Below are 26,547 nucleotides of genomic sequence, written 5' to 3'. Positions count from 1 at the left end.
TTAATATGATTAATACACATGAAAAGAGTATTTTTGTTAGAAGATAACTAAATTAAGAAAAACATTACTTATTTATAGAATCCCTAAGGAGGATTGAATCATCTATCCTAAAAGCAAAAGGAGATTTAAACCTTATAAAGAATAACTTTTTCTTTTGTCATAAGTTTTTTAGTTTTTTGGGCTTTTAATTTCCATTTATTGTATTTTTTCAAATTTACATTCTTTTTTAGCTTTTCTATTTCCAATTTAATTTTGCTAATAAAACTTCAATTCTTTTCATTCATAAAATAAATAAATAAAATTAATATATAGCAAAAATAAAAAATATTATAATCAAAACCTAATTAATACAAAATCAACAATTTTTACCTGGAGGCTAGTAATACTAATTGAGTTTAAATTTTAAATAATAAATTATTTAAAATCATATTATATATATATATATATATATGATAAAACCAATAATCACGGACCTGAACAGAAAATAATAACCATTAATAAAAATATTCAAATTTAAATTCTATTACACTTTGATCGTCCCACGCCAAAAGCCAGCACCAAAAACTAAGAATGTTGACGTGGCTATTCCAATTAAAACGTGCCACCAAACGCCTCCACATCGGTCGCAGAAGCCTCCGAATCTAACACGTCATCTCATTGGATTCAAAAGAATTACGATCATTCCATTTCACTCATTCCACCCATTTGGTGCTCTAAACATCCAATTCAAAGTCTCTATTGCCCAACCATGGCAATGGATGTCATAGCCCTAAGTTCACCAATCACCAAATTCATTCTTAACAAAAATAATATTAATAATTATCCCAAATTCTGTTTACAGACAAGGAGGAGGGCAATTGATGAACAGGTCCAATTGAATTCCTCCAAACTCTTTAGGGCTTACCCCTCGTTGTTTGTGAAATATGGCAGCACACAGGTGTGTGAAGCTAAAGCTGGTGGGAATGGAACTCCAGATCGCCAAGAGGATGATGAGGTGGATGCCGCTCTTCACATGGATGGCCAAATTCCAGACACTTCCGAGGAATTTGTGAAGCAGGTTTCCTCCAGGGCCTATGATATGAGACGGCAATTGAAGCAGAGCATTGACTCCAGTAGTTATGATGGTATTTTTTTAAAAATAATTATTGTTAGTTTTTCTAGTTTATTTCACTCATCGAGGAGGCAGACATATAGAGAATATTGACAAGTTTTTGCATCAAATTTGGAGGAATAATTGTTTTACAAATTGCTTACTTGGTTGTATATTTTTTGGCAAAATAGGTTGAATGTATAACTAAGATTTTCAACAGTTCTGCATTTTGGAAGCAATTGTTTGTTTGAATATATGGATTTCAAAATAAGAAATAATAAGAAATTATATGAATTTTAAAATAAGAAATCAAAAATTCCAGAGTTCCTCCTGTTTATCTTTTGTGCAGATTAATTATTTTGAGGGGAAGTGCTTCCTTTAAATTCAATAGAATCACTACAACTAGCCCGGAGAGTTTGGCCACCACATGCAGTCCGCTTGTGACGGTGAGGAACGGACCAGTAACACAAGCACTTCTGTTTGTTTAAGCTGCCATGACAGGGGGTACTATTCTGTCAAATTGACTTAGAACTTGCATCTGGCCTTCCTTTAAATTCAATATAATCACTACAACTATCCCGAAGAGTTTGGCCATCACATGCAGTCCGCTTCTGACGGTGAGGAACGGACCGTTAACACAAGCACTTCTGTTTGCCTAAGCTGCCGTGACAGGGGACACTATTCAGTCAAATTCACTTAGAACTTGCACCTGGCCTTTGACCACTTATGGGAATTGAACCTTGGTGGGCGGCCTAACATGCCACCATCTTCCCCACTGAGTTAGGCCACCATCTTCACCACTGATCCACAACCCCATTAACTAAAGAGTAATTATTGGGATTGTGAATTTTGTGAAAAAAGTCGCTAAAAATCTTCTTCTGCTAAACATGGACCAAATTCACATCGCACTACTTCATTGTTCTGATTTTTTACCCTTCTGCCTAGTATCTAACATCTTAAGTACTCTACACTACGATATTTGTCCATTTTTTGTGACAACAATATATATTTCAGTGTTAGGTCTAACCCATAGTTACTGGAATCACCTAGGCTGGGTGCCAATCCCATATGTGGGACGGATTATATCTGTTTTGGATTCTGCAATTTTTCACGTTTTTCAGTTGGAAATGGTTCCAACAGATTCTGAGAGCCATTTCCTGTGACTGGAGGCATTAAACGAATTGAAAAAAATCACGTGGGAGGCTTTTCTCTGTGTTGCAAAATTTGTTTTATGTTTTTCAATTCATTTATCTAGGTTTTACCATAAAGTATCAATACAAGTTTTATTTTCCTATTACATCCGTGCAATCCTCAAAAAGAATATACAGTTAAGTACTGCTTTGCATGTTGCAGGGTGGTTCTTATGTTCGAAGATCTATTCCATGCCGAGGGTGTTACTATACCTTTTCCAACATTCAGTTCATTCTTTTTCCCTTTTTCTTTTCAAAAGTTGAATTCACTATCAGGAAATTTTTTTCAAGCTTAGATGTAGGAAACTGTTTTTTTAAGAATTAGGTTGAATGCTAAGCGTTCAAAGGGTAAATTCTCTAACAGAAGAAAATATTCAAGGTTAGACGTAACAACATTCATGTTCCAGATTTTGGTTAAATGCTTAGCTTTCTATTTCATAGATAACACTAGGAAGTGGTAATAGTGTCACCAGAAGATGCAAAAATGGGTATCAGAATAACAAATTCTCAGAAATTTAGAATCATTAGGAGTTGATTAGGTTTTATCAAAAATATATAAACTATACAATACCATATACAAATTAAAATGATTTGTAAATTACGATAATAATGTCAGAAGGTAAAATACATCTAGAAAATGGCCATGGTGTAGTTGCATCTTTGAAGTTTTTTCTAGGGGTTCGTTGTTGTGTTATGTTTTGTATTTTTTTTCTTTCAATTTTTTTTACCTTTCAAGTTTTCAGAGCAGGATCTCTTAGAGGTCACATGGTGGAGACAGGATCTGTCTTGGAATGAGCCCTAGATTTCTCCCTATTAGAGTTTTCAATCGGGAAGATAGGGGGATTCCGAAGGGATCATATCCTTATTTCTTGCAGCATCTTAAAGGATCTAGTGTCATAGCCTAGAAAACTGATCTGGATAACCTTTAAGTCTTGGCGCTAATCAGAAATAGGATTTAAAAAGGGGATTGCTTCATATATACTTTCAGTAACAGTCAAACAATCTTTCTTTAGCCTTCTGTGTGTGTGTGTGTGTGTGGGTGGGTGCTAGATCTAGCTCCTACAGCTTTAGGAGGCTTTTGAGATGCATGGTCTTCATCTATTGTGATTCGCATGGCATCTCCCAATTCCCTGTCAACTACATTGATGCTGTATGATGTTACAATATAAAATTCCAACTTTCTCCAACTTTATTTTCCTGAATTTCTGTTTTCATTTCCCTATTAATATATATTTTTATTAAAAAAAATGAGGATGTTGATTCCCTATTCCTAAATTTGGAACAGCTGTTGTCCCATATTGAAATCTTCTGCCAATTTTAATCCACAATCTTGAGTCCTATAACCTTGGTCTAAACACATATTCCACCATTGCTATGCCACAAGGTTCACTTTACTTCAACCTCGAGGTTTGAAATTTGGTGAACCTAAACATATTTTTGAGGTTCGACAAACGTAATTTTTTTTGAGGTTCGGCAAACCTCATGCTGAGGCGCTATTGTGTATTTGATTGGTTGACGTTATACCTTTGATTGACTGTACAGGGAGGGCATTCTAGTCTCTATTGACTGTCTGGTGTGGGTGTTCAGTTGCTGATCCTGGTGGGTGATACGCTTTCTAAGATGGTCCATACAGTGTTTCCTTTGCTGGAATAGTTTATATTGTGAAAGGGAATGTCAATGAATGTATACCTTCACTCATTTAACCAGTCAAACCTCAAGTTGGGGCGCTATTGTGTATTTGATGGGTTGACGTTATATCTTTGATTGACTGTACAGGGAGGACATTCTACTCTCTATTGACTGTCTAGTGTGGGTGTTCAGATGCTGATCCTGGTGGGTGATACACTTTCTAAGATGGTCCATACAGTTGCCTTTGCTGAATAGTTTATATTGTGAAAGGAAATGTCAATGAATGTATACCTTCACTCATTTAATCAGTCATTCAGAGTCAACTACTTTTCACCCAAATAGGTTGAGGCTCATTGACCAATTCAAAACTGAAAAAGCATGTAAGTTGTAACATTATGTCACAACTAAAGCTCATAATCTATCCTTGTAGTTTCCAAGTCTACCATGACATGTTTTATGTTTATTGATGTTGATTTTTTACTATTTTATGTCATATTTCATTTTAAAGTTAATATATATTTTTTCCATGTAACCAAGCACCCTACCTTCCTGCCTGTAAGCAAGGGTAAGATATTCTTCAGGGCTCAAGTCTGTTCAACAACAACTTGAAACCATTACAACAATATACTCAATTGACTTTAAAGCTTATATATATATATATATATATATTGTAAGTAGACGAACCTATTGGTGAACACCATTGAAAAATTTGGATTCAAACCAAACCTAGTCATTGCTGACCCCGAACTTGAACCTGAACCATCTGACTTAGGTTATGGATGACCCAAAGCGACCTACAGACACCAGGAGGCATCACTGATTTCTACATCATGTCATATAAAACTGAAATTTGAATCCTCCTGAAACTTGAGATCGCTGATATATTTGAAGCAGATTGTTGTTATTTCATAATTTATAATCCAATGTCCACATCAACGTTACAAGACATGGCTTGGAAAAATCACAGCGAGGCTGGGGAGTAAGTATTCAACTTGGACTTAGCAAAAAACTTGGGAAAAATTGGCAAAGACAAAAAATTAAACGAGTAGAATGAGGACATGTTGAAGATTATATAAAGAGGGCACTCTGAAATTTTCATCCAGTTCATGAATATCGTTGACTTGTCAGAAACTTGATGAGTACTAGTACTTATGGACCAAAGTTTAACCTGTGAGTACTTGTGCATCAAACTTACAACAGGGGATTCATACTCGCTGACAGTGCATTTGCCAAGTAATCCAATGAATTTTATGACACTGGTCTACGGTTAATTTTCCATCAGCTGAGTTTGCTGTGCCATGTAATCATTTTGGAGGCTATTTGATCCAAGAGAAAATGAACTTATTTACACATTTCTGGTCTACACTAAGAGGTGTGCTATCTCTTGGTGCTCAGGTTTGTGTTATGGCCCTCTTCAGAAGAGGTAGTATGAACACATAATTAACATCATGCTTCTTTAATGTGTCAAAGGATGGCATACGTTAAAAGAAAAAGAGGATATCTATATGAGAAAAGTAGGTCAACTTAAGTGCCATAGTATAACATAGAAGAGAATTGGATAAGGCCTATTTTAATACTGCATATTTCAAATTACTAGTGCTGGCTTCCATATGAGACCTAAAGGAGGAATTGAATTCTATAATATATTGGCAAGTAAGCTTCATTTCCACGTGCATTCATGACTCCTCTCATTACTTCTTATATTTTGAAATTGCTAGGGTTTTCAATTTGGAACTTTGACTGTCAATGATATCCACAATATGTCAGATGATCCAACATCATCAGACAGGGATGTTGCATAATTGTTTTTGTAATTTTATAGAAACAGCTAGCTGAATTTTATCAAATGACGCCTTTGTCTAGATAGGTGGGAATCGGCTTGTGTTCTTGTTTCCTCTCTCTAGAGGGTGTCCTATGTGCAATTGGCTCTCTTGTTGTTTCATCTAGCAGGACACCCTTGGTGGCAATTGCAAATTCCCAATTGTTGACAGGTTTGATTCTCATTCAGTCTGCACTGCCACCTTTTATTGCTCCTCTTGTAGGTGGATCTAGCCACAAGTCTTCTTCATTGAGTGTTGTAACTCCAGTTCCTCAAGATGGGCAACTAGCAAGAAGCTTGGTTCTAACTTCTTTGGAGCAGCAACACTATTTGCCAAAGAACTTGCAAAGATTAGTGGTCTAGTAGCTCAACACTCTAGCAACCCTTAATCTAAGTTTGCTTGGACTTTATCTCTGGTGCTTAGACTTTTCCTAAAATTTTTGTTAATGAGTTTGCTTCCTCACTATCAAGTAGATGTATGACATGTATATTCATAGGTTTTTGGCCTACTGTGAAAAACCTTTACAAGTGTTTGGGGGTTTTGAGTTAAATCTATTGGGTCTCCATAGTGCACAAGAGAGAAGAAGACTAATTGAAGAGATAAATGATCTCAAGTTGTGACAACGATCACATGCGAGAGAAGATGACTAATCCAAGAGATAAATGATCTCAAGTTGTGACAATGATCCAAGGATGTAATTCGATTCTCTATACATATGAGAGCATCATCCTTCACCATGGCTTTCCTCCAAACCTCTTGGTTTGCCGCCTCTTTGATGGCACTATTCATTAGTGCCATGTAGTACATAAACTTCTTTAGAGGCTTGCTCTTCGTGAATGTGCTCCTAGGAGCCTCCACATGCTTTTGAGAATCCCTCAATGTCTACTCAAATCACCTGGGTCTCCTAATAGAATTGGAAGTTGATGTCTCCTCCCCACCTGAAGGTTGACTCCTTGAACTGGACGTCTATGCATGTTGCTCTACCTTCAGAGCCTTTTGCTCTTCATTCTTTGTCACGGCAAAGTTCCAACTCATGAGCTTTCCTAACTGCCAAGTTCTCCTTGAACTTAACATCCCTACTTACAACTATCTTCCTCTACTCTGGTATGAAGATCCTGTAAGCTTTTGAGGTCTCGCTATAACCAACCAATATCCCCTTTTGTCCTAAAGGCTCCAACTCTATCCTCTTCACCATAGAAAAATGGTTGCATATTGGACAACCAAAGATCCTCAAGTGTCCTATCGTTGGTTTCACCCCTATGAATGGCAAATGCCTCCTCAAGAGTCTTGTCCCCCAATATCTTGTGAGGACTCCTATTCTGCACATAAATTGCAATGCTACATACCCCTGCCCAAGGAAACATAGGAAGTTGTTGGTCATGTAGGATAGCTTTAGCAGAACCGATGATGGACCGATTCTCTCTTTGTAACTTCATTTTGTTGAGGGTTGGACGAGACTATCATCTTCCTCTTGATTCTTTTTTCCTTGCGGAAATCCTTGAAGTCATTGGAGATGTAATCTCCCACACTTTTTGACGTCAAGACCTTGATCTTTTTGATTGTCTAGTTCTCCACCCAGGCCTTGAACTTCTGGAATTGACTGAAGACCTCATCCTTGGTATTCATGAAGAAGATCTAGGCTTTCCTAGAATAGTCATCAATAAAGTGAGACAGTACTGTGCTCCTTGTATTGATGCCATTGACATAGGCCCACATACATATGAGTGAATGAGATCCAAGATCCCCTTGGACCTACTCTCCCTACTTGGAGAAAAAGCCTTGGCATTCTTGCCAAGTGCATGGCCTTTGCACATGCCCAATTCCTCAATATTGCAATTTGGGGGACTAGTGACAATCTCCCTCAGGATTGGCAAGGTTGTCACTGTCATTTACTAATGCTTGAACAAGTTTGCTTTTCAACCTATATAAGTTGCTCTCTCTAACCTCGATAACTACTATTATGTTTGGGCTAGATTCCTCTAGATGAATGGGCACTGACCCATTCCTGAACATGATCTTGTATCCTCTATCATTGGTTACTGAGAATGAGAGCAAGTTCTTCTTCAATCCTAGTACAAATAACATGTCCTTGTCTTCCAACATCCCGCTTGACTCTAGTTAGAACTTAATGGATCCAACAACCTTTATTGCATAGTTGGCATCATTTCTAAGCTACACATGTAAATTTGATTCTTTCTCCATTAGATTGCTAAACGACTCCTGTGCTTTTGACATATGGCTTGATGCACCACTATCCAAGTACCAATTACTCTTGATGATGGTGTTGGTAGATAGTCAAGAGAAAAATGAGAAGTCTTTCTCGAACTTCTCTACAAACTCATCAAGTTGAACCTCTTTTGATGTTGCTATTTGTTGCGACTTCCCTTTCCCCTTCTTCTTCTCCAAACACTATGATGCATAGTACCCATTCTTGTGCTAAATGAAGCACTTGAGCTTTCTCAAGTTCTTTTTCTTTCCTGGCTGAGAGGTTTCCCTCTGTTAATTTTAGATAACAATGGTATGTTCTATGCTTGTAACAATTACTTCAATGTCCTTTTATTAGCCCAATGATAATTTCCAATTATTTTCCAATAGCAACCACATAAACCATTAATTCACATTGATAGTAATTGTAGATAGAACACAAACAGTGAAATGTAGAAGACAAACCAAGACAAGAGAACACCAAAATTTTGGCTAATGCCATAGACAAACCTCATAAGGGGGAAACCATTAATCCTTCTTATCTATTATCAATTATTCAACAAAGAGAGAATCCAATAATGTACAATGATGAAGTCAAAGTCAAAGTTGACTTGACAATAAAGTGATCCAATACATTGTCCAAAACAACCCTATGAAAACAACAATATTTTGCTTCTAGTCAACAGTGATCAAACAACCCTAACTAGAAGTCAACAATGGTCAACGCAACAACAAATAGTCCACTTGGAGCTCATTTCAACCCAATCAAATTCAACCTTGTTGGTCAATGTCAACCCAAAACAGTTAGCAAAACAACAGTGAAACTTGGTCAAATTGAAGTCAGCCTTGCGGTCAAATAAGACTGCGGTCAACGTAGGTCAAAGTGCCCAAAATTCCTCAGTTTTTGCGATAGTCAATGCAGCCTGGGCAAACAAAAATATTCCTCCAAAAATCGCAGTCAAATTTGGTCAAGAGATCCTTAGTCAACATTGGTCAAACTCCGCTGAAACAGAAAGTCAACGCCTAGTCAAATTGCCTCTTGAAATCCGCACGTGTGAGAAATAGGCTTCTTTCAACTTGTACAACCCAATCAGATGAGGAGAGAGAATATTTGATGAGTTGTGATGATGCCAAATGAGGTTTGAGGTCTCTTATTTATATGAGTCAATGTGGGTCAAAAGACATGTCTCTTGGGCTTCATGAGCCTACATGATGGTGTGGCCGACCTTGACAATTTGCACATGTGTGGGCTTCACTTCAAAAACATATTTCTCCTTGTCTGATTTCAGTGAACCTTAGGTCAATTTTGGTCCTCTCGAAAAGAGGAATTCAATGCAATAATTATCTCCATCAAATGAGTTTTCCAAAGTGGAATTTGGCCCTAGTTGCACAATTTAACACTCCCTCTCAACTAGGGAGAATTCCACTTGCCAATATCTAACCATCGATCATCATGCCATCCTGTCATCATGTACCATCTCTGCATCTCGTCTCATCTCTGCTGAAGATTGATATAGATAATAAGAAGGATTTCGAGAGTGAGTCACAAGACCTTGCCACTCTCCACTGACAAAAGTCAATCCACATAACCAGGGGTAGAACCCCAATCAAACTTGATCCTAAATGATCAAGTTGTTGAACATCATGCATCCTAAACATAAGAAGTATGACAGTACATGATGCGTCCATTTGTAGTACTATGGTCCCTATCCTCTTTTCCCAACTCACTGGCCAAATGAGAGGTACTTCCCAAGAGTCCTAGACTACAAGGGTAGGATGTATGTTGGGCATCCGTAGGAGAAGTTAAACCACTCATCCTGCTCATATGCCATAGGAGAAAGTGAACCACTCATCCTATGCATATAACATCAACCATAGGGGAAGGTGAACCACTCACACTATGCTCACATATATCATCATGGGTATCGCAGGGGAAGGTGAACCACTCAACCTATGGTCGCATATAGCTCCAAGAAGTACCCCAGGCCCCCAGGAGCTCCCAGAGCTCAATGTCCAACTCAAGCAGGACCCTCATTGGGGGGTCCTTCCACGACTCCAAGTCTCTCTCGAAAGGTTAAGAATTTAGCAACCTGGTCATAAGTCCCGATGTCTTGGAGCCTTATTGCTCCCTGTTGTACCATATCAAGCAGGACCCTCATTGTGGGGTCCTTCCACGACTCTAAGTCTCTCTCGAAAGGTTAAGAATTTAGCAACCTACTCATAAGTCCTGATATGTTGGAGCCTTATTGCTCCTCGTTGTACCATATCTCGGATAAAGTGGTACTTGATATCAATGTGCTTGGAGCGGTCATGGAACACAAGATTCTCTGAAAGGCGAATCCCGCTCTAGTTATCACAATAGATAATAGTGGTATCCAACACGTGCTCAAATAGCTCACTAAAGAGCTTCCTCAACCAAATAGCTTCACAACATGCCATACTAGCTACAATATATTGGGCCTCGACATTGCTTAGAGCAACTGATTTCTGCTTCCTGCTCATTCAAGAAATTGAAGTAGATCCTAACGAGAAGCAACATCTCAACGTACTCTTTCTATCCACCACACTGCTAGCCTAGTCAGCATTAGAATATCCATGTAGCCTCAAATTCCTGGCAGTGTATCTCAGTTCATAGTTGATAGTGCCACGAAGATATCTTAAGAGATTCTTAGCAGCAACCCAATGTATGTGATGAGGCTCAACCATAAATTGACAAAAAGTATTTATAGCGAAGCATATGTGTTAAAATTGGCAACTAGGGCCAAATTCCACCTTGAGACAACTCATTTGATGGAGATGATGATTACATTGGGTTCCTCTTTTCGAGAGGTCCAAGATTTATATAAAGATCATCTCATTCGGACAAGCAGAAGTGTGATTTTGAATTTATGACCACACGTGCAAATTGTTCAGGTTGGCCTCAACTTAATGTAGGCTCAAGAAGCCCAATGGATGTGTCTCTTCACCCACAACGAAGTGTATAAATAGAAGAGGCCTCACACCTCATTTGGACATCAATCACTCACACATTCTTTGTTAGTTTTTGGTAGCATCGGATGTGTTCTAACTATGAAAATTGGTGGAGAGGCTAAGGCACATGAGTTCTAAAGAACCCAGAAACTGTTTGGTGAAATTCCACATGGATTGTATTTTATTAAAATAATTAATATTTTTAATGGGGTTCCTAATTCTAAACTTAGGAAAATTATAGTATTCATGGGTATTAATCAAAATATGGGTGAGAATGTTCTGGAAAGCGGATCAAGTCAAGTTTTTAATTTTAGCCGTTGATTAGAGACTTAATCTTGGCCGTTAAAATCTCAATGAGAAAAGTATAAGAAGGAGGCTTAGGGTTCATTTAGAAATACACACGGAGAGAACAAATTGATCTAGAGTTCGATTTCTAGGGCTAGGAAGCTGAGAAATTCGAATTAAGTGATCATTTTGCAGCAGGGGGCAGGGATAGTTCGGGAACACTGGACAGAGTGGCGGAGAGCCACTAGTGGAGGCAGCGCAACATCTAGAGGGACTGAAGCTGGGCTAGTCTGGGCCCACACAATCTTAACGCAGAGCCAGAAGGGCTAGCACATAAGTGAGGCTGCCCTCACGCAGAAAGCGGAACTGCCGGAACAACCGAGAGAGGTTGATGCAGAAGCTCTAGGAGGCAAAGAGACAACGCAGCGCTGACACAGAGCCTGTAAGGTTGACGCAGGGCCAACGTAGTGATAGCTGGGGTTAGCTAGTTCTGCTACCAGATCAGCCGGAAATTGTCGGGTGAAGTGAGGTAATCTCACTCAGTTTTCCGCCATTATATTTTTCTCTGTAACTGGATTATCGGGAGGGCATCCAAAATTGTATTCAGAACTACTGCTTAATAATATAAAACCCTCAAAGCTGTTGCACCGATTTTCTCGCATTGGGATTTTCCGGGGACTATTTTGTCCAAAAATAACAATATCCTATGTATCTTGTTCTTTGCTCAGTTTCTTGTTTCATGTAATCAAATTAAATTGGTGTAGGTTGTGGAAGTAAATTACTTTAGTATTATTCATAAAATAAATTGATAATGTATATTAAAATCAAGTAGGAGAAGTAAATTCAGTTTTGCTGCAGTAGGGGTTCCTTGAGTGTAGGAATTTTTACATGGTATCAGAGCATTGATTTTGAAATAGGAAGAGTAGATCCAATGCCGAGCAGAGAGGCCAATAGCTGCATTTGGAAGCAATTCGAATCCCCTTGAAGGGATTGTGTAGTCTTTGTCGATAAAGCAGAGATCCCGAGGAAATCTCTCTTTGAGAGAGTCGACAAAGAGGTACGATTTCCGGTTCGTGAAGCTTAGAGAGGTAGAGGGAGTGACGTAGAGGCTCAGGCAGTGCTTGAAGGGCATAGTTTCTGCTGGGGCAGAAGTCCGTCGGAAAAGAGCGAGGACTATTCTCGCCAAAAGTTCGAATTTTTCACTTGCCGGGCAGCAAACCAGTGGTGCGCAGTGACTAGAGGAGTCAATTCGACAGTTTGGGTAAGATGGCATCACATGGGCTCAGAGATCAGGACAAGTTGGAAGGAGATTCCACCTATGTCATATGTAAGACCAGAATCTTAGTTGTTCTGGAGGAGTACGATCTCAAAGCTTACGTCAAGAGTGTTGTGGTTGTTCCTGCAGACAATGATCAGAGGAAGAAGTAAAAGGCCGAGCAGGGGAAGGCGAAGAGGTTCATACTCGATGGAGTTCGAGATCATGTGGTCTCACACTTGCAGGGCAAATATATGGCTCGAGAAATGTGGGAAGCTATGTATTCACTGTATGAAGGTTCTTCCGAACAACGGAAGATGTACTTAGAACAAAAGTTGCAGTGGACATTGGTGCAGAAGAGAGAAGGGGTTAACTCCTATCTTCAACATCTTTAGGACACTAGAGACCAACTTGTTGCAGTGGGGTCTACTCCTTAGTCTACCTCGATGGTAAGGACAACTCTGAATGGAGTCTCAGATGAATGGCAAGTCTTCGTCCAAAGTATATTGGGCAGGGAAAGACTACCTTCATGGGAGGAGATGTGGGCAACCCTTCAATAGGAAGAATTAAGGAGGGATCTAGTTAAGGTCAACCTCAATGGCAACAGTGGGAGTGGCACGAAGACCAAGGAGGAGGAGGAGAACACAGCTCTAGCATCAAAGGGATAGCAGAAGCAGAAGCGGAAGAAGGACATTTCGAAGGTGAAATGTTTCAGATGTGGCGAGTTGGGCCACTTTGCATCCCAGTGTCCTTTGAAGCGAAAGGATAAGGACGAGAAACATGATCCGAAGGCTGCTCCAACAAAAATTGATGAAGATGAGTTTGCCATGAGTGCCCATGCATCTCCAAGAGGGAAATGGGGCGATATAGAACTGTAGTCGGGAGGACTACATGTGGGCAGGATCCTTGAGGAACCCACCTCTTGGATCAATTCCTTGCTATGGGAGCCCGAGATTCAACAGTAGCGAGATGGACTTAGTGTCAGATGATGCAGTGGGTTGATTGGAGAGACATATGCAGTAGCCTGAGACCAGAGACTGATCAACACAGAGCAAGGTTGGCAGCAGTGCAGATGGCATAATGCAGAAGTTAGCAACAACGCAAAAGATTCAGAGGGTCAGAGACTAGTAGCAGTCAGATTCCAACATTCACATGGTATTATGCTGAACATAGTTAGTTCAGAAATTTGGGATGATTTTCTGTTGCTGAGCAACAACAATTGGAAAATGATTCAGTGTAGAGCTAGCAATGGCAGTGTTAGCAGTAGATGTAGAGGGAGCTGTAGTACAGATGTAGCAGTGGCAGTGGCAGTGTCATGGGCAACAATACAGTAGCAGCAGTAGCATAGTTTTGATGGCAGCAGTACAGTAGTAGCAGTAGCACAGTGTTGATGGTAGCAACATGTGAAAATTTCTAATCTGAAATTCTACTGCAGCAACTGATTTATTTCACCTACTTATTCTTCACAATAAGTTATTTACGAAATCCCTTCAGCAAATATTAAAATAAATTCTACTGTAGTTATCACATAATTACACAGAGAAAATACATGCACAAGAATCAATCACATCAACGCAGTTGTTTTTGGACAATTGTCCTCGGAAAAACCCAATGCGGGAAAACCGGTGCAGTAGATGAGGGTTTTATTAATCTTCAACAACAATCGCTTTTACAAGGAATGATTTTACAGAGAAACTAAAAGAAAACACCTAAGACTTTCCCTTGGAACCTTTCTGACACTTTGGAGACCCTTCTCCCACTCCTGTGTCACCTCTGTGTCACTCTGTGTGGCTTAGTGTGCCTCTGCGTCCCTCTGCATCAGCCTACGTGAGGGTTACGTCTTGCCTCTAGATTGTGTCTCACTCTGCGCTATCTCTCAATGTACCTGTGTCACCTCCTCCTCAGTCACTGACTGCTGCTGATGCCCTCCTCTTCCTTCACCCTACAACTCTCCCTCTGAAATCGATCTCCTTCTCTTGAGAATCGATTTTCCTTGAGATACTGAGTATCTGTCTGTGTGTCTCCAAATGATCTTCAAGTCTTCTCTTATACTTTTCCTGTTGATGAATCAACGACCGAGATTAAGTCTCTAATCAACGGCTAAGATTAAAACATACTTGATCCTTGCCTTTTAGAAGCTTTTCACCCTTATCTTTATCAATACCCATTAATATTTTTATTTTCCTAAGTTTAGACTTAGGAACCCATTAACAATATTAATTATTTTAATAACTCCTCATCCGGGTGGAATTTCTCAAAACGATTTCCGGGTCTTGGAGATCTCATGTGCCTTAGCCTCTCCTCCAATTTTCAAAGCTAGAGCACATCCGATGCTACCCAAAATCAACAGAACAGTGTGGAAAGGAGATGCTTCAGAGACAAAGCAACATGCAGTTGGACATTGTTGCTAGAGCACATTTCTCGCTAGGAGGGAGTGTTAGTTTTTGGTAGCATCGAATGTGCTCTAGCCAGGAAAATTGGTGGAGAGGCTAAGGCACATGAATTCTAAAGAACCCAGAAACTGGTTGGTGAAATTCCACCCGGATTGTATTTTATTAAAATAATTAATATTTTTAATGGGGTTCCTAATACTAAACTTAGGAAAATTAAAGTATTAATGGGTATTAATCAAAATATGGGTGAGAATGTTCTAGAAAGCAGATCAAGTCAAGTTTTTAATCTTAGTCGTTGATTAGAGACTGAATCTCGGCTGTTGAAGTCTCAATGAGAAAAGTATAAGAAGGAGGCTTGGGGTTCATTTAGAAATACAAATGGAGAGAACGAATTGATCTAGAGTTCAATTTCTATGGCTAGGAAGCTGAGAAATTCGAACTGAGTGATCATTTTGCAGTAGAGGGGTAGGGATAGTTTGGGAATACTGGACAGAGAGGCGGAGAGCCACTAGTGGAGGCATCGCAACATCTAGAGGGACTAACGCTGGGCTAGTTTGGGCTCATGCAGTCTTGACACAGAGCGAGAAGGGCTAGTGCAGAAGTGAGGTTGCCCTCACGCAGAAAGCCAGAATTGCCAGGGAGCTGCAGAAACAGCGGAGAGAGGTTGACGCAGAAGCTCCAGAAGGCAGAAGAGACAACGCAGAATTGATGCAGAGCCTGTAAGGTTGACGCAGGGCGAACGCAAAGATAGCCATGGTTAGCTAGTTCTGCTGCCGGATCAGCCAAAAATTGCCAGGTGAAGTGAGGTAATCTCACAGTTTTCCGCCATTATATTTTTCTCTGTAATTGGATTGCTGGGAGGGCATCCAAAATTGTATTCAGAACTACTGCCTAATAAATAAAACCCTCAGAGCTACTACACTGGTTTTCCCGCATTGGGGTTTTCCGGGGACTATTTTGTCCAAAATAACGGTGTCCTATGTATCTTGTTCTTTGCTCAGTTTCTTGTTTCATGTAATCAAATTAAAATGGTGCAGGTTGTAAAAGTAATTTACTTTGGTATTATTCAGAAAATAACTTGATAATCTATATTAAAATCAAGTAGGAGAAGTAAATTCAGTTTTGTTGCAGTAGGGGTTCCTTGAGTGTTGGAATTTTCACATTCTTCTTGCTCTTCATCAGATTGGTTCGTACAACTTTGGCAACCTCTCTCTCTCTCTCACACGTGTGGTAAGGAGGACGATTTTTTGGGCAGAAAATTATAGGTTGACTTTCAGACTTTAGGACCAGCGTTGACTGAGGAGATTTTGACCTATTTTGACTACGGTTTTGAGGGCAAAATTTTGGTTTCTTTAGGCCGCATTGACTGCACAAAAATCAATGATTTTGGAGCTGTTTGACCTGCGTTGACCACAGAGCTAGCTGCAAGTTCACCGAGTTTGACCAGTATTTTTGTGACTGTTTTGGGTTGACTTTGACCACTACTGGAGGCCGAATTTGACTGCCTTTGATCGAGCTTCAAAGGAGGCGTTTTACTGCTGTTTTGACTAAAGTTGACTTTTTGGTTAGGATTGAAGTTTGACGACATAATTTGATAGGGCTTATTTGACTTTGTATTGGACTAGTCTATTTGACTTTTGTACTCTTTGTCTCTGCTGAACTATTGAATAATAATAAGAAGATTTGATGAAAGGGTTTTCCCCACATTGGGGTTTTTCCTTGGCATCCGCCAAATCTGGTGTCCTCTAGTCTTGGCTTGTCTTCTGCATTTGTTTTATGTTCTATCTGCATTTACTGTCAATGTGATTAATGGTTTAATGTGATTGCTATTGGAAATTGTTATTGGGCCGCTAATGGAACATTGAAGTAAATTGTTCTAAGCATAGAACATACCATTGTTATCTAAAATTAACATGGGATGAAAGCCAAAGTGAAGGCAAAGCCCAAGCAAGAGTGAGAAAAAGCAATCACTAAGGGAAGCTGTTGGACAAGAATTTGGAGCTAGTGTCAATGACGACTACATCATACTTCAAATCCGAGGACAAGCTTAAGGACAAATCCGACTATCATGCATGGAAGATGTCTCTAGATCTGACCTTGGAAGAGAATGATGCTATGGACTATGTCAAAGAATGAGTGGTGGAGCCTCCTTCAAATGCACCCGCTGCTGCAAAAACAAAGTACAAGAAAAGTGATGTCAAAGCTAAGAAAATTATTGTAGATTCCAATCACAAGCCTTTGGTTGCCTATATTTCTGATTTGGAAACATCTAAGGAGATGTATGACAAGTTGGTTGGGATGTTCAAAGTAAACAATGCAAATCAAGTCCTCTTTCTCAAGAACAAGTTGAAAGACATCAAGATGGATAGAGGAGAGTCCATTCAATCCTACTTCATGAGGATTACCGAAATCAAGAATGATCTCCTATCTATTGGAGAAGTTGTTGGTGACAGGGAGATTAATCTTATTGCACTTGGAGGTCTTACAAGAGAATGGGATGTGTTTAACACCACCATCCTCAACAATGGTAGGATTCCGGGCTTTGATGAATTGTTGGCTAGATGCACTCAAGAAGAAATAAGGATGATGGAAAGAGATAAGCCCTGAAGTGGAAATAATCCTACTGCTCTCTCCGCTCATGCTAAAAGGAAGAACAATGTTGGTCCAAGAAGACAAGGTCAAGGATTTAAGTCAGGATTCAAAGAAGGAAGAAAATGAAGATGCTTCAATTGCAATAGGTTTGGCCACTATGCTAGAGAGTGTCCTCACAAGAAGGATACTCCAAGGGATGATGACAACAACAACCACAACAACTACAAAGGCAATGACAATCAAAGGAACAACAAGTTCAACAACAAAGGAAAGAGGAATGCTCCTGCTACTCGATATGGAAATGGTCGTCCTCCCAAAAGATCGAGAAACTCCAGGTATGAGGAAACTAATGTTGTAGATAAGCAAAAATAATTTTATCTTATTTCTACCCTCACCACTGCCTCTCCTTCGGATACATTGGATCATTGGTTGATTGATAGTGGTGCCTCAAGGCACTTCTTTGGGTACAAGGAGGCTCTCTCAAATTTGATTGCAAAGAAAACAAATTTGGAGATCATACTTGGAGACAATGGCACCTACCCTGCGAAAGGGATAGTGACTTTCACTTTTCACTTAAATCAAGGTCAAACCCTTCATCTACAAGAAGTATTGTGTGTACTGATTTGAAAAAGAACTTGATATCTATTTTTGCGATGGACGATAAAGGTTTCAAGGTGACATTTGTTATGGGAAGGTGCATGTTTGGCGAAGGAACCTGAAAGATGCATTTACACTAGGATTCAGGGTTGAAGGTGTCTATTAGGTTGGAGGAAGTCTTTGTGAGCTATGACTTGTGATACTTCTCTTCAATCCAAATTATGGCACCGAAGATTTGCTCACCTTCATTCAAAGCCTTACGTGATGTAAGGAAGATGGTCACAGGTATGCCCGAATTCAACATAGATCATGAAGGAGTTTGTCAGGGTTGTGCAATTGAAAAACATACAAGGGGACCATTCCCTTCAAGTGAAAGTCAATCTACCGATATTCTTCAATTGGTCCATTTTGACCTATCAGGTATGTTGCTCGTAACATCTTTAGGAGGATGCTTGTATTATGCAATTTTTGTGGATGACTTCTCTCGCAAAACATGGATCTATTTCTTAAAGAAGAAGGACGAAGTGTTCAAGGGGTTCCGCTCTTTCAAAGGCTCGGTCGAGAATCAAACAGGGAAGAAGATCAAAATATTGAGGACTAATAATGGAACCGAATATGAGTCAAATGAATTCAATGACTATTGTAGAGAAGCTGGCATTAAGAGGGAGACCACTACTGCATATACTCCTGAGCAAAATGGAGTTGCCGAAAGGAAGAATCGAACAATCATAGAAGCTACCCGTGCTATGCTTCATGACCAAGGCCTACTGAAGTTCTTATGGGGAGAAGCTGCCAACACCGTTGTATATGTTCAAAATAGGTGCCCGCATCAAGCATTGGACTTCAAGACACCCGAAGAAGTTTTCACCAGTAAGAAACTTGATGTTTCTCATTTTAGAATTTTTGGTTGTCCCGTATATTTTCATGTGCCGAAAGAGAAAAGAAACAAGTTAGATGCATTTGGCAAGAAAGGAACTTTTGTGGGTTTCAGTGAAACTTCGAAGGCATATAGAATCTATGTGCTCGGTCAAAGAGAAGTGGAAATAAGTCATGATGTCACCTTCGATGAAGATTCTGCCCTTGGGAAAGTCAGGGATCTTCCTATCCTAGGAAGGACAATGATGATGATGCAGAAAAGAAGGATGAATCTCTGATAAATGATTTGATGCCTTACGTTGAAGGCCTGATGGATCCCATTGATCCACCCCCTGGTGAGCCCTCTACTTCAAGGAAAAGGCCTTTGTGGCTCAAAGATACTCTCGAAGATGTTGAAAGACATGTTGCACCAAGGGGGACATTTCGTGAAAGTAAGAAGCCAAACAGGTACCAAGGGTACTTAGCTGTTATGAGTACCATTGTTCAATCTAAGCCATGTACGTTCGAAGAAGCTGTGAAGCACCAAGTTTGGAAGGATGCGATGAATGAGGAATATGAATCGATCATGAAGAATGATGTCTGGGATGTGGTTCCTAGACCCAAGGACAAGTCAGTGGTCACTTCAAAATGGCTTTACAAAATCAAACATGGAGCTGATGGGAGTGCTGAAAAGTTCAAGGCCAGGTTCGTTGCTCAAGGCTTCTCTCAAAAGGAAGGAGTGGACTATGATGAGATATTTGCATCGATTGCCCGATACACCACTATCTGATCCATCATTGCTCTTGCTGCCTCTCAAGGATGGAGCCTACACTGAATGGATGTCAAAACTGCTTTCTTCTTGCATGGCTCGTTTAAGGAGGAATTTTATGTAGAGCAACCTGAGGGGTTCAAAGTCCAAGATCGTAAGACACATGGATGCAGGTTGAAGAAAGCCCTCTATGGGTTGAAGGAAGCCCCTAGGGCTTGGTATGAGAGGATTGATAGCTATCTTATGAAGTTGGGTTTTATAAGGAGTGAAGCTGACCCGAACCTATACTTCAAGGTTGAAAAGGACAGGCCTCTCATTCTGGTTCTTTATGTGGATGATATTTTTCTGACAGGTGCAAACCCTCTCATTTATCAATGCAAGAGGGAGTTGGCTTCCAAATTCGAGATGAAGGACCTAGGTTTGATGCACTACTTCCTAGGCTTGGAGGTCTGGCAAAAGCCAGGTGAGATTTTCCTTTCTCAAGGAAAATACATTGTGAAGCTACTCAAGAGATGTGGGATGGTGGAATGCAAGTCCGTGTCTACTCCGATGGAACTCAACTTCAAGAAGCTATGTGGAAGTGCTGTTGGGCTTGAATTGGCAAATCCTTCTGAGTATTGACAACTTGTGGGGGCCCTGATGTTCTTGGTAAACTCTCGTCCGGACATATGCTTCACTGTGAATACATTGAGTCAATTTATGGTCGAGCCTCATCACATACATTGGATTGCTGCGTAGAATCTCTTGAGGTATCTTCGTGGCACAATCAACTATGGTTTGAGATACACTGCTGGGAATTTGAGGTTACATGGATATATTGACACTGATTGGGCTGGTGGTGTGGTGGATCGTAAGATCACGTCTGGGTGTTGCTTCTCTTTGGGGTCTGCTTCAATATCTTGGATGAGCAAGAAGCAGAAATCGGTTGCTTTAAGCACTGCCGAGGCCGAATACATGTTACCATTATGTCCTGTTGTGAAGCTGTTTGGTTGAGGAAGCTCTTCAATGAGCTATTTGACTACGTGCTGGATACCACCGTGATCTTCTGCGACAACCAAAGTGGGATTCGGCTTTTAGAAAACCCTGTGTTCCACGACTGCTCCAAGCACATTGATATGAAGTACCACTTTATCTGGGATATGGTACAACGAGCAGCAATAAGGCTCCATCACATCAAGACAGATGAGTAGATCGTAGACATTTTCATGGAGCCCTTAGGGAATGTCAAATTCTTAGCCTTCCGTGAGAGACTTGGAGTTATGGAAAGACCATTTGATGAGGGTCTCGCATGAGTTGGACACTGAGCTCTGGGAGCTCTTGGGTGCTTGGGGTACATCTTGGAGCTATGAGCGACCATAGGGTGAGTGGTTCACCTTCCCCTAGTGGTACAGGGTGAGTGGTTCACCTTCCCCTGTGATACCCCATGATGGTTTACATGTGTGTAGGGTGAGTGGTTCACCTTCCCCTACGATTGTAGACACATGTATGTAGGGTGTGTGGTTCACCTTCCCCTACGATTGACATATGCATAGGATGAGTGGTTCACCTTCTCCTATGGCATATGAGCATGATGAGTGGTTCACCTTCTCCTATGGCATATGAGCAGGATGAGTGGTTAACCTTCTCCTGTCGATGCTCCAACATACATTCTACCCATGGAGTCCGAGACTCATGGGAAGTACCTTTCATCTGGCCAATGAGTTGGGAAAAGTGGTTAGGGACCATAGCACTATTGATGGATGCATTGTGTACTGTCGTACTCCCTATGACTGGGATGCATGGTGTTCAACAACTTGATCTAGGATCATTTGCGGTTCTACCTTTGGACTGACTTTTGTCAGCAGAGAGTGGTAAGGTCTTGTGACTCACTCTCGATCAATTCTTCTTCATTATTACTTCATGGTTCAACAGAGCAGAGTAGAGATGACAGAGGTAGTACATGACGACAAGATGGCATGATGATGACAGATGGATTGGCGAGTGGAATTCTCCCCAGTTGAGAGGGAGTGTTAAAATTGGCAACTAGGGCCAAATTCCACCTTGGGACAACTCATTTGATGGAGATGATGACTGCATTGGGTTCCTCTTTTCAAGAGGTCCAAGATTGATCTAAAGGTCATCTCATTCAGACAAGAAAAAGTGTGATTTTGAATTTATGACCACACGTGCAAATTGTTCAGGTCGGCCTTAGCTTAATGTAGGTTGAAGAAGCCCAATGGATGTGTCTCTTCACCCCCAATGAAGTGTATAAATAGAAGAGACCTCACACCTCATTTGGACATCAATCACTCACACATTCTTCTCTCTCTTCATCAGATTGGTTTGTACAGCTTGGGCAACCTCTCTCTCTCTCACACGTGTGGCAAGGAGGATGATTTTTTTGGGAAAAAAATTACAGACCAAATTTTAGACTTCGAGACCATGTTGACCGAGGAGATTTTGACTTGTTTTGACTACAGTTTTGAGGGCATAATTTCAGTTTCTTTAGGCTAGATTGACTGGCACAAAAATCGAGGATTTTGGAGATATTTGACCTGCGTTCACCAAGTTTGACCGATGGTTTTGTGACTATTTTGGCTTGACTTTGACCACTGCTGGAGGCCAAATTTGACTGCCTTTGACCAAGCTTCAAAGGAGCTGTTTTACTACTATTTTGCCTAAAGTTGACTTTCTGGTTAGGATTGAAGTTTGACCGCAGAAATTGACAGGGCTGATTTGACTTTGTATTGGGCTAGTCTATTTGACTTTTGTACTCTCTGTGTGTGCTAAACTATTGAATAATAATAAGAAGATATGATCAAAGGTTTTTCCCTGGCATACGCCAAATCTGGTGTCCTCTTGTCTTGGCTTGTCTTCTGCATTTGTTTTATGTTCTATCTACATTTACTGTCAATGTGATTAATGGTTAATGTGATTGCTACTGGAAATAATTGGAAATTGTTATTGGGCTGCTAAAGGAACATTGAAGTAAATTGTGCTAAGCATAGAACATACCATTGTTATCTAAAAGTAACAATATGTCTAGTTAGGAGTTTACCAAGAACATCAGGCCTCCCACAAGTTGTTTATATTTATAAGGATTTGCCAATTCGGGACCAGTAACGCTTCCACATAGCTTCTTGAAGTTGAGTTCCATCGGAGTAGACACAAACTTGCATTCCACCATCCCACATCTTTCTAACAACTTCACAGTGTATTTTCCTTGAGAAAGGAGAATCTTGCCTAGCTTTTGCTAGACCTCCAAGCATAGGAAGTAATGGATCAGACCTAGGTCCTTTGTCTTGAATTCGGAAGTCAACTCTCTCTTACATTGTTAAATGAAAGGGTCCGCATCAGTTAGAAAGAGATCATCAACATAAAGGACCAAAATAAGTGGCATGTCCTTTTCAACCTTGAAGTATAGGTTTGGATCAACATAGCTCCTTGTAAATCCTAGCTTCATAAGATAGCTATCAATTATTTTGTACCAAGCCCTAGGGGCTTGCTTTAACCCATAGTGTACTTTCTTCAACCTGCATACATGAGTCCTTCGATCTTGTACTTCAAACCCTTGCGGTTGTTCCAATTAGACTTCCTCCTTTCGTGAGCCATGCAATAAGGCAATCTTGATGTCCATCTGATGTAGGCTTCATCCTTGATTTGTAGTGAGAACAATAATAGATTGGATAGTGGCATATCGAGCAACCGATGCAAATATTTCGTCATAGTCCACTCCTTCCTTTTGAGAGAAGCCACAAGCTACGAACCTTGCTTTATACTTTTCAACACTTCCATCAGCTCCATGTTTTATCTTGTAGATCCGTTTAAAAGTGACCATAGATTTGTCCTTGGGTCTAGGCACCACTTCTCAGACATCATTCTTCATGATTGATTCATATTCCTCATTCATCACCTCTTTCCATTCTTGGTGCTTTACGGCTTCTTCGAACGTGCAAGGTTTTGCTTGAATAATAGCACCCATGGCAGCCAAGTACCCTTGATACCTGTTCGGCTTCTTACTTTCGCGGAATGTCACTCTTAGAGCAGAATGATTTTCAGCATCTTCAAGAGTGTCCTTGAGCCATAAAGGTATTTTCCTTGAGGTAGAGGAATCACCAAGAGGTGGATCAAGAGGATCCATTAGACCATCAACATTGGGCATATGCTCATCCATCGGAGGTTCATTTTGTTTTTCGACAACATCATCATCATCCTTCCTTGAGATGGGGAGATCTTTGGCTTTTCCGAGGGTAATGTCTTCATCAAAGGTAACATCTCTGCTTACTTCCACATCTCTTTGACCAGGTACATAGATTCTATATGCCTTCGAATTTTCACTGTAGCCAACGAATATACCTTTCTTTCCGGAAGCTTCCAACTTATTCCTTTTCTCTTTAGGCACATGAAAGTATACCGGACAACCAAAGATTCTAAAATGAGAAACATCAGGTTTCTTACTAGTGAAGACTTCTTCGGGTGCCTTGAAATCCAAGGCTTGATGCGGGCTCCTATTTTGAACATATACGATAGTGTTGGCAACTTCTCCCCACAAGATTTTAGGTAGACCTTGATCATAGATCATGGCATGGGTTGTTAATTTTTGTAGCATCGGGTGTGTTCTAGCCTTGAAATTTTGTGGAGAGGCTAGAATGCATGAGATGTCCAAAACCCAGAAATCATTTTTGGGAAGTCCGCCTAGAAATGACTTAATTAGATTATTGTCAGTTTTTAAATATTTCCTAAGTTTAAACTTAAGGAATATGACTAATTAATCAGAATTAATTAAGTTATGGTGTGAATGTTCTAGAAAATCACACGGATCAACTTCAAGTTAATCCTAGCCATTGATTAAGATCTAATCTTGGTTGTTGAAGTCTCAACAGAGGATTATAAGGAGGAGTCGATGGGGCTTGGAGAGATCAGTTGAGCAGTTCGATTTCATCAGCAAATAGATTTCTTGACTAGCAGCATTCAGTTGTCAGAGAGAGAGCGAGAGAGATCGAAGCAGTGAGAGAGGGGTAGGGACAGTGAAGCCAAAAGAAGGATTCCAGTTCCGATGAGTGCATTTGCAGAGAGGCAGAGGAGCCACGGTGAGGCTGACACAAAGCAATGCAGTAGCCTCTAGAGGCAACTTCGAAATTGCTGGGGAGAAGCAGAGTTTCAGTGCCAGAAGTTGGGTAGAGGTTCCAGAGGTTGGGAGAGACATTTTCCCAGACATCAACAAACCAGATGGCTTGAGGAGAAGTTGTTCCAAGCTGAGTGCAGAAGTGATTGCGCTCGGGTGCTGCAGTGACTACGCAAAGCTAGTTTGGACGACTCAATTTGCGTCGAGGTCAGAGCTTGGATTTGCCCGTGGAGTGAGGAAATTCCTCACTAGATTTTTCTTGCTAGTTTTTCTATGTAGGATTGCCAGTTTCGGCATCTAGTTGTACTCGGATTAGTTCACTACTGCATATTAATAAAACCCTCAGTTGTTGCATTGGTTTTCCCAAGTTCGGTTTTTCCGGGGACATTGGTCCAAAAGTAACTGTCATTTTATGTGTGTGTGCTAGTATTTCTTCCAACGTTTATTTCTTCTGCAGTTTATTTGTGTAGGTTGCAGTGTGATTGGTTCAGTATTTGTTGTAGCAAACAATAAATAAATTGTTAAGAATTAATTTAACAATTAGGAGAATTATTTCCAGTTGCTGCAATAGGATTCGGGTATCTGAATTTTCACATGGGTGGCTTCCATAATCGTTCAATTTTTTCTTTCAGCAACACCATTTGGCTCAGGAGTGTATGGAACAATTGTCTCCCTCTTAGTGCCAACCTCTCTGCAAAAGTCATTGAATTCATATTCAGTTCCATTGTCAGTTCTCAATGTCTTATTCTTTTTCCCTGTTTAGTTCTCCACCAATGCTTTGAAAGAACGAAACCATTTGAATACTTCATCCTTCCTCTTCAAGAAATAGATCCATGTTTTGCGTGAGAAGTCATCCACAAATATTGCATAGTATAAGTATCCTCCTAATGAAGTTACGGACAAGATACTAGACAGGTCAGAATGGACCAATTGAAGAATATCAGTTGTCTTGCTTTTACTAGAAGGGAATGGTCCCTTTGTATGTTTCCTAGCTACACAACCCTGACAAACTCCTTCATGGTTCATGTTAAACTCGGGCATCCCTGTGACCATCTTCATTACCCAAGGTAAGGCTTTGTAATGTAAATGGGCAAACCTTCAGTGCCATAGCTCAGATTGAAGAGAAGTATCACTCGCCAAAGCTCCCAAAGACCTTCCACCAACTTGATAGAGACCATCAACTCTAAATCCAAGAGTACAAGCACCTTTAGGGTTTCTATGCCATATATATACCTTTCCATCAATGAATGCTATACCTTGAAGCCCTTTGTCTTCCATCGCAGAAATAGACACTAGGTTTTTCTTCAAATCGAGCATACAATACTTCTTGTAGATGTATGGTTTGACCATAATTCAAATGAAGTGTGATAGTTCCTATCACTTTCATAGGGTAGGTGGCATTATCTTCGAGTATGATCTTTAGATTAGTTTTCTTCTCAACCAAATTTGAGAGGACCTCCTTGTATCCAGTGAAGTGCCTTGAGGCTCCACTAGCAATCAACCAATGATCCAAAGTATTTGTAGGAGAGGCAGTAGATAGAGTAGAAATAAGATAAAACTTGTCTTGTTTTTCTACAATATTACTTTCATCATACCTGGTATTTTTTGTCCTTTTGGGAGGTCGACTATTTCCTTCTCGAGCAGGGGGAGCATTCCTCTTTCCTTTGTTGTTGTACCTGTTGTTCCTTTGATTTCCATTGCCTTTGAAATTGTTGTTGTTATTATTGTCATCCTTTGGATGATTTTTCTTGTGAGGACACTCTCTAGCATAGTGGTTGAACCTATTGCAATTG

General features: G+C 40.2%; 1 protein-coding gene across 1 annotated transcript in view; it reads left to right on the top strand.

The window, feature by feature from the left end:
• Positions 1 to 685: 685 nt before the first annotated feature.
• Positions 686 to 26,547, top strand: part of LOC149163803 (plant/protein) — a 115,332-nt gene continuing 89,470 nt past the window's right edge. Inside the window, exon 1 of the mRNA XM_089431873.1 lies at positions 686 to 1,124. Coding sequence (XP_089287999.1) covers positions 749 to 1,124 — 376 coding nt within the window. The 5' untranslated portion in view covers positions 686 to 748. The remainder of the gene's footprint in view (positions 1,125 to 26,547) is intronic.

The sequence above is a fragment of the Pinus tabuliformis genome, chromosome 5_1 (genome assembly GCF_031772625.1).
Source record: "Pinus tabuliformis cultivar Carrire ecotype Pingquan chromosome 5_1, CPIR1, whole genome shotgun sequence".
In the NCBI taxonomy this organism is placed as follows: Eukaryota; Viridiplantae; Streptophyta; class Pinopsida; order Pinales; family Pinaceae; genus Pinus; species Pinus tabuliformis.
Note: the sequence above shows the minus strand (reverse complement) of the source record. Positions and strands in the feature narration are given on the sequence as shown.